General features: G+C 38.6%; 1 protein-coding gene across 1 annotated transcript; it reads right to left on the reverse strand.

Moving 5' to 3' along the window:
• Positions 1–7,077: 7,077 nt before the first annotated feature.
• On the reverse strand, positions 7,078–9,060 carry LOC133824180 (tyrosine decarboxylase-like). Its single transcript, XM_062257054.1, has one exon. It carries the CDS (start codon positions 8,891–8,893, stop codon positions 7,265–7,267), a length of 1,629 nt encoding a protein of 542 aa, XP_062113038.1. The 5' UTR covers positions 8,894–9,060; the 3' UTR covers positions 7,078–7,264.
• Positions 9,061–9,723: the final 663 nt, after the last annotated feature.

Here is a 9,723-nt window from a genome sequence, read left to right on the forward strand (position 1 = left end):
AGGTAGTATAAAATACTAGGCCATTCTTAAAAATAAATGTGGGATATAGGAGTACTGATTTCGGGTCCAAAATCGAAGTGAAAATTTGATTTTAAGCTTTTCGGAAAGACTAGGTTTTTCCCGCCTGTTTTCAGAGTTGAAAAAATTTTCTGAAAAATCTTTTCACTTTCACTTTTTGATCTATTTTTTCAAATTGCTCGCATGTTTATAGTGTTTTTATCAAGATGTTGTTGATCGTATAAAAGCTTAACTTTTATACACGAGCAATGTTATCCTTGCTTTTCCCTTTCTTCTATCTATTAGTCGTAGATTCTCACTTCCCCTTTGATCTTCTCAAATATTCATGCATGATCCCTAGGGAGTTGAGAGACCAATAGACGATCTTCTCGCGTTGATGTTCGAGGATCAAGAACAGCCTTCTTAGCTCTTTCCCGAGCCTTCATCTTCACAACAAAACCATACGACCAGTCCTTCAGCTAGTCAACCAAACATGGGTCGTGTCAAATACACTGCTCGTAGAAAAAGAAAAACAAAAAATTCTCCTTCTAACCAACCTGCAACCAACATCGAGGACCCTTCAAACGACCCTCAACCCTTAAATTTTTCACCACCAGACATTCAGCCAAAAGCTTGTCCTCGCGATGGCCCTTGAGCAGAAGTAGACTGGTACATCGCCCCTCTTAGTGTCATATTGGCCAAGATGGTGGCAAAATATCCCTAGAAGTTTGGGCTTCCTAGGATTAACCTATACAAATGTAGAGTCCTAGAATGTTTACTTAGTTAGCTAGTTAGTAGTAGTTGTAGTATTTTAGATTTCGTGGATTTTGGTTCAAACCGGGACTTAGTTGGAAACTCATAGCAACAATTATGGATTTTATAAGTTTAACCTATAGTTTAAGAATATTAATTATAACATAAGGTTTGATTTGTATTGCTGGTCCTAAATATGATATTTATTATAACCTAAAGTTTAGATAGAGCCAATAACACTTGTCATAAGCATGATTATTAAGAAATTAAGTATTTTGATGATAAAATAAAGAAATAGAAGCCTTAGCACCTACCAGAAATTGTTAGGGTTGTATTATGACGCATTCAAAGTAGTTATTCCATTCAAATTATGCTAAAAAAGTACAATTACGTGTTTAAAATATTCACGTATGCCGATATATCGCAGCATGGAGCTGATATATCACCTGACGAAGGATACGGTAAACACGTTGACGTTGCACGAACGTACGAATGGAGGCTCAGGACTAAGGTAGAGCCGATATATCACCACATAGGGGTGATATATCGCCCTTAGTAAGATATATATATGTATATATTTTAATTTAAAATTAAGCCTTTAGACCTGGCTCTGAATGTTTTTGACCGAGTCTTAAGCCTTTGATTGACGAATATTCAAACATTTTCAATTTTATTCATTATTTTTATTCAAATCAAAAAGGGGTTAGTTTCATTCGTTACCTCTATAAATAGGACCTAGTACCTAGCCCTTCCTCTCATTCTTCAAGTTGTGATGAAAGACTCTAAGGTGCTAGTACTACCATAGAGTGATAAACACTTGGGTTGGGAAAAAGCTTTGTCATTCTTCAGCTTTATAAAATACTTGGGAAGTGAGGTTTAGTGTAATTCGGTATTGAAGTTAGACCAATCCATAAGGTCAACTAAGGTATTCCTATTCTCTAAGTCCAGTTTGTTAAAATTCTTTAGTTTCCTTAGTTCCTTTTATTCAGATCCTAACTTTTGATATTGGTTTTTTATTAGGTTCTTGAATCTTAAAGATCTTTCTTGGTAAGTTTCTTCTTGAAGGTTTAGTTTCCACATTTATTCTTTACTCTTTAGAAATACTCACTATTCTTATTGTTGGTTTTAAGAGTGTTCCAAGTCCCGCATTTGTTCTCAAATATCCCGGTTTTGGTAAGGAAAATAGGATAGTTATTATATGCGTATATGTTATGATTATGCTATAATATGTTATGTTATGTTATGATATATATGTTTTTGGGGCTTATAGTTGCTTACATAGCAAACCCCAATACTTTTATGTTTCTTGGGGCTTCTAGTTGCTTAGCTAGCAAACCACAATGTATTTTGAGGCTTATAGTTGCTTAGCTAGTAAACCCCAATGTTTACCATGTACATGGGTTATAGTATATGTGTTTGTTATAGTCTTATGTTTACGTTTTATGTTATATATATGTTAGTAGATTTTCCTTGTTGGGCATTAGGCTCACTCATTTCCTTTTAGTGTGATGCAGGAAACTAGATACGGAGGTGGGAGGATTCTTGGTGGCTTGACTTGTGTATTGAGGACGAATGGAATGAAGTGGCTGCGAGTCGATCGAGGATGGCGTTATTTTTAGTTTTTTTTTTAATTATGTTTCTATGTATTTTCCGCATTTAGCTTTGTAAACAGTTTTCTTTAGTTTAAAATTATGTTTTATGTTTTAAACAATGGGTACCCATACCAAAATTTCTATTTTATTTTGTAATTTTCACAATATTATGTTGAAGTTTTAATAAAGTTATTATTATTTCTTATGTATATGTTCTTCAAAGTAATAGCTATGTTTAGTAGTTCTAATGTCCAAGGTCTTCAAATAGTTGGGTCGTTACAACAAACCCACACCCGACCAAAGGGAAAACGTGCCTGGAGGTGCCTACAGTGCCTGGTCAAGGTATCATATAGAGGCAGGGGCAATCTTTCCCCTTGCATGATTTTTTCTAAGGAGTGGCCAATTATTTTGAGGTTGCCTTTTCCAAATAACACCCAATGGATATAGAGTACTATCAGCACTTTATATCCTATATAACCACAAAAAATGGCATGTGCCTACCCCACACGAGATCAACTATCTGTTCGATCTTAAATCCAACCCCAACCAAAACAACACGGGGTTTTTTCCACTTCTGCCACCAGGAATCTGCTCGTACATTCCTGAGTGATGTAACCCACAAGTCCAACATAGGAAAATACTTCCAAGAGTACTTCCTCAGTACAGACCTAGTTGCTGACAACTTGGCCTTCACACGAGGAGGTAAACTTTTCAATCTCTAGTTGGAACTTATAGTCGTTCATTTTTTGTTTGTTATTTATTTTCTTATCCTTAGTAATTTGGTGCCACGCTTAGGTCCATGGCATACTCCAGAGATGGAGATAAGGGCCACAACCCTAGCTAGCATGACGAACAGAGAAAATAGCACCAAGGAGATGGTTACGGAGAGCAATTTAAGGTTGTTCGGCCTTTTGGATCCTCATCAAGAAGTGAGGGAATCCACTGCGGGGAGTGCCACTAGAGAGGGCACTGAAGGATAGGAAATCCTCAAGCAGCAGCAAGATGTGTCACAACCCCAGAGGCGACGACCAACGGGAGTGACCATCTGAGAGCCATCCAACAACCCTTGAATTGTCGCTGCCCTTGCCCATCATGGGAGGGGAAAAAAAATACCAAAATATACCGGTCCTATACTTGAGTCCTCAGATGAGAATGGTATAGACTTCTCACTACTAGATAACATGCCCATCCCTTGTCATTTATTTGATAGGGATGGCAACTTTAAATTTACAACCAATAATTTTAGCTTGGACTTCTTCAAGGCAGATAGTGAGTACAGTTGTAGTTCTTTAAATAATATAACAACCAGTAATAATAGTTCGGGTATACTACTTAGAATTTCTCTTTACATTATTCCATTATCGCTCCAAACTACTTCTTAACATATTTGCTCGTTTGTTTTTGTTTTGTAGTCATGCCAACTGAAGACGCTTTTGATATGTAAGCCTCTGCTGAAACTCCTTTGAGCAAGAAGAAATCAAGCAAAAAGCATCCTGGGGAGTGCAGCAGTTAGCCTTCCAAAAAAAAGGCTCGACTAGAAGACCCTCCAGCTCCTACTCTGTCCAGAACTACAACGCCTCCTTCTCCTCCTCGCAGTGCCCCTTCCTCCGAGCAGGCAGGGAGATCCTCAATCGCTAACTTGCTGAACAATGCTATTAATTCTACCTACGAAAAGCTGCAAAAATTGTCCAAGCATCGTCACAGTCAGGAAGCCTTCGCCCATCTTCCCCCACTGAAGCAGAGCCAGGTCCTTAGTCACGGGATTACTAAAGTCCTCAGTGTAGGTTTTTTTTCTACATTGTGTTTTAGTCAAGCAACATTTTCTATGATTGCTAACAATTTCATTTTTTCTTTGTTCGCAGGGTATCCTGACCATGAGCAATGGCTGGCGTCGTGCTAAGGAGATCAAGTCCATACATGCCGAGGAGATCAAAGTAGCTGAAGGAAAAATTGCCAGTTTAACCGAGGAGCTAAAGAGGACCCAGGAAGAACTGGGCAAGACCATTGCTCCAAAGGAAAAATTCAAGGAAGCTTCGAAGAACAACTTCAAAGAAGCAAACTTTAGGAGGATTTGGTGCCCAGCATGAAGGAGGCTACTGGGCTAGAGGAGCGAGTCAAGCTACTCGAGGAAACAAATTCCCAAAACCTATAGAGGTTCAGAGGAGCAACTTTTAACTGCTTTTACTTGTGTTGAAAGAACCCGGAGGCGAATTTCGACTCCTCCCCGGGCAAATGAGGCAAGTTAAACTCACAAAGTGCGTTGCTCGCCAAGAAGAGGAAAGGAATGCCCAGAATGCCTCATACTCTCCTGAAATCTCCCTGGTGACAGACATTGATGGTGCTGAAGAAGATACTGGAACAACCGTTGACCAGCAGTCTCAGCAAGACCCTCCTCCAGCTGCACAATAATTTTTTATTTTTTAATTTTGTAACTAAAACATACGAACAACTATTCATGATGTTGAGACGGTTTATTTTGCTGCATAAGGCAGCTTTTCCTTTTCAATATTTTAGTTACATCCAAGTAGCAATTTCTCGTAGTGTAAAGATATTTCGTTATGATATTATAATATATTTACTGCTATTATAACATTTGTTTGTATGACCGAACCTAGCATAATAATTTATTAATATTTCACAAAATTAACTAAAATTATGCAAAATATTCCAAGTGTCGTAATATGCTTTCGCTTATTTTGCTCGTGTGTTTACATATGCCTGTTGATATGCTTTACTCACTTAGTATCTTATATGACCTCTAAGTGATCGAGGAGCTTAAGGTTCTCGGTCACATGCCATGACCAAGTCCTATTCAAACATTACTGCTCGCGTACTTATAAACAATTAATGATAATATAGCAAAACAACACACGTAATGAGAAAATACTTGTAATAAATACAATAATTGACAAGAATAACTGGCTGCGCATAGTTCCTTTTATTTCTTATAATGAAATGGACAGAATCGTGTATGTACGAGTGATCAAGAATTGATCTTACACTTATAAGCAACCAGTCATTTAACTGACTAGCCATTGTTCATAAACTTGTAAAAAGTAAAATTAATACAAGAAAATTCTTTAAAAAGAATTGTTCATTGATAATACTTGTGCAGGTGTTCTTAATTCCAATAGCGAGGAACGAGATCTCCATTTCAGCGAGCAAGTTTATATGTGCATGGGTGAAGGATTTCTTCGATTTGATAGGGACCTTCCCAGTTTGGGCCGAGTACTCCAACATTTTGGTTGCGAGTGTTGAGAAAAACTCTTCTAAGTACCAAATCTCCCATGTTAAACTTTCTTTTGCGTACTTTAGAGTTAAAATATCAAGTGACCTTTTGTTGGTATGTTGCAACTTGAAGTTGATCATGATTGTGCCTTTCGTTGGCCAAGTCCAAAGATTCCATTAATAACTAGTTATTCGTGCTCTGGTCGTATGTTAGCCTTCTATGCGATGGTGGATTTAGCTCAACGGGCAACATGGCCTCATACCCATAGGCCAAGGAAAATGTTGCTGTTCAGTGAGATGTTCTATACGACCAGAGTACTTCTGGAAATTGCTCCAGCCACTCCCCTTTTGCTTCTTCGAGCCTTTTCTTCAATGTGTCCTTTAGAGTTTTGTTAATGGCCTCAACTTGTCTGTTTTCCTGTGGATGAGCAACTGACGAAAAACTCTTTATAATTCTATGCCTTTCGCAGAAATCAGTGAAAAGATTATTGTCAAATTGTGTGCCATTATCTGAGACAATTTGTCTTGGTAACCCATACTTACATATGATGTTTTAACAACGAAATCCAATACTTTCTTGGTCGTTATTGTTGCGAGTGGCTCAGCTTCGGCCCACTTCGTAAAGTAGTCAACAACAACTACTGCATAATTGACATTCCCTTTACCTGCAGGCAAAGATCTGATCAGATCAATCCCTCAAACTACAAACGTCCACGGGCTTTGCATTTTGTTTTAGCTCATTTGGGGCTGAACACTTTCTTCTTTGATTATCTACATATATATAAGTATGTGTTATCACACCTTAGTATAAAAGTCATACCATCCTTATATATCTCTATGTATCACCTTGGACCAAAAAACACAGTTTTTAAGTACTTACAATTGAATGTCATATTCCACATCTTCACTATGTGAAATTCACTAAGTATTTTATACCTAGCTTGTATAACAACACTTATTCTTTGTATTTAACCAATTATAACACTTTCTTCTTTGATTATCTACATATATATAAGTATGTGTTATCACACCTTAGTATAAAAGTCATACCAAAGTAAAAACATGTCCTCACTATATAGCTATAAGCATACATCAATAGAAGAAACTCTTCTCTCCAAATATCCAAATAACCGAAGTTTTTTCTCCTAATTTTGCTTTGGTTTTTTTTAGGAATTTTAACTTCATATCGATAGACTTTGGTTTTTATTTATACGAGAAGTAAAGTCTATCTGAAAAAAAAATGAAGTTAAAGCTCTTTTTACTAACAGTGATCGGTGCCTTGTGAAATTGTTTTGTTTAAATTATTCATAATAAATAAATAGGAAAAGAAAAAAAAACTTTAGTCATTTGAAATATATTGAAAGAAAAGAATGCATATTGTTAATATTATAGTCATTTGTAAATTTTGGGTTTTCATAATGATAGGGCATATATACGTATGTATAAAATATAGAATTGCCCTAGGGGCCATGTGAAATAGTCATTTCGAATTATTCATAATAAAATAAAAAGAATAATTTGTTGATCTTATTATTAATTAAAATATATGTATAGAAATATAAATGATGAAGAGTTCGTACATTAATTGTGTACGTAAAAGAAAATATTTTATACGAAGAATGTGAAAAATTGCATGTATGGACAAGGTAACCATCATAGTTGACCGGTCAAAATAAAGAAAGAAAGTGAAATTGCTAGTGGGAGTGGGAGTGGGTGTTGAGTATGGCGTCTGCATGTTGTTTGACTACGTTCCAAGCCTGAATGACATGAGACTCCTCCGTGAGGCTGGCTCCGACCGCAAAACGCAGCAAAAAGATACCACCAACAACCGAATGGGTCATGTAGATCCCACCTGACCCGTTAATGGAGTCCATCAGCTTGTTGTTCACCTCATTCACCGATACCATCTTATTCTTCTGGATCACATCACTACTAGTATTCCTGAGGCTGCCATTATTATTATTGGTTATCTCACACAATACCACATTACTTTTACTACTAGCTGTTATTCCTGATGGCCTTATTCTGAAACACACGGTGGCGAAATTCCTCGGAACCACAACCTCAAATCTCTCGTCGGCTTCCACAAAACCCTGGAACAGCTTGGCCATCTTCACATGGCTTCGGAGAAACCCACGTAGTTTCTCCACTCCATAGCTTCGGAGTACGAGCCAGAGTTTGAGAGAACGGAATCGTCTGCTCAGAGCCAGTTGCCAGTCTTTATAGTCAACCACTTGCTTTGATTCGGTGGCCTTGTTCTTCAGATACTCCGGATCCGTAGACAATGATTGTGTCAACGCTGCGGGGTCTTTGACCCAAAGGCAGCAGCAATCCAAGGTGGTGAAGAACCATTTGTGGGCGTTGAAGCTGAAGGAGTTGGCTCCTTCCACTCCGTCGATGAAGTGCCGGAATTCTGGGCAAATACAGATGCTCCCAGCATAGGCCGCGTCGACATGGACCCACATTCCGTAATCTTTTGCCACATCGCATAGAGGGCCGAGGGGGTCGACGGCCGTTGTGGACGTTGTCCCAATGGTTGCCAGTAGAAACGTGGGGACGAGTCCAGCCTCAACATCGGCAGTTATGGTGTTTTGCAAAGCCTTGGGACACATGGAAAAGGAGGACGACAGCGTTGTGGGGATGACTCGAAAGTTGTTGGGGTGGATCCCAGCAATCTGTGCGGCTTTCTTGAAAGCGCAATGAGTTTGGTCCGAACAATAAACGACGAGCTTTCCGATATTGTCGTTTCCAATGACTTTGAGGGTTCGGTCTCTGGCAGCGACGAGTGTACACAAGATTGCCTCGCAGGTGGTTCCTTGTAGGACACCACCTCCGTTACCAGAGAAGAGAAAAGACTTAGGCAGCCTGAGCATCTGGCCCAGCCAGTCCATGACTATGCTCTCCAGCTCGGTGGCGGCCGGAGACGACATCCAGTTGAATCCAACGACATTGAAGCCGGTGGCAAGCATTTCGCCGAGGAAGCCTGCAATGCTGCCGCTGGAAGGGAAGTATGCGAAGTAGTTGGGGCTCTGCCAGTGGGTTATGCCCGGAACGATGTGGTCCTGGACGTCACCAAGAATCGTCTCGATGGATTCCGGATAGAGAGGTGCCGATGTCGGGAGACGTTTTTTGAGGTAACCCGGTTCGACTTGGCTAAGAACTGGGTACTTCTCGATGTTTTTGTAGTAATCGGCGATGAAATCGATCACCATGTGGCCTTGGCGCCGGAACTCCTCGGGGTCCAAGGGGTTATTGCTTGCGCCGGCGGCCATGTTTGAAAGAGCGTTGTTTTGGGGAAACTCAAAGTCGAGGGGTCTACCCATTTGAATGAATGAATATGGATATATATTACCTTTTTTTTTGTTGGTAAATATATATTTATATATATATAGCTGTATCACTAGTTCAGCTTTCTTTGTCTCTAGAACTTAGTTTATGTATGTAGGTGTGAGAGAGGGTGAGATAAGAGAGAACAATATTGGGTTCAGTAGTTGTGTTCTACTCTCTTTCGATGCAAGAAATGGGTTGTGATCTTAGTATATTTATATGCAGGGATATCTGCATTAGGAGAATAGGAAGTTTCGGTCCCTTTTCGCAGTAGAGTTTGCTTTGGTACGTTAAATTTTCACATAGGTTCAGTGGGATTATTTTAAGAGAAAAGTATTTAGTTTTCGTAGGATGAGTAGTTGAAATTTTCAGACGGACTCAAATTGAAAGACTAATATTAAAAAAGTGCACTTTTATTATAAGGTTTTATTGACTTGGACTAATAATGCAAGAAAATAAGAGCTTGTCATATAAATTCAAAAGCTCACATTTTAAGACTTCTTTTTTAAAAAAAAAACAAAATCAATTTTAAAGATAGAAAGATAGTGGAGTCGTACCCAACCACCCACCGAATGATGGTCGCTTAGCATATATGACATTTTTATAAGTCGAACACGACCATTTAAAGTAGCAATGTTATCTTTTTATGCAGATAGAGAAAAAGAAAGTTGCAGGATAAAAAAAAAAAATCTGCTATCCCAATTTCCTATCCCCTCCATATTGAGTACAGTAAATTTTTTTCCACAGTGATATAGGCCGTGTAGCTTCCCACACTGCCGGCTTTTCATTTACTATTTTTTAAGAAATTTCGTTTCAAACACTTTAA

This window comes from Humulus lupulus, chromosome 3, assembly GCF_963169125.1.
Source record: "Humulus lupulus chromosome 3, drHumLupu1.1, whole genome shotgun sequence".
Lineage (NCBI taxonomy): Eukaryota > Viridiplantae > Streptophyta > Magnoliopsida > Rosales > Cannabaceae > Humulus > Humulus lupulus.

Excerpts from the sequence above, each read along its gene's own strand:
- LOC133824180 (XM_062257054.1), bottom strand. The coding sequence starts at position 8,893 with ATGGGTAGACCCCTCGACTTTGAGTTTCCCCAAAACAACGCTCTTTCA.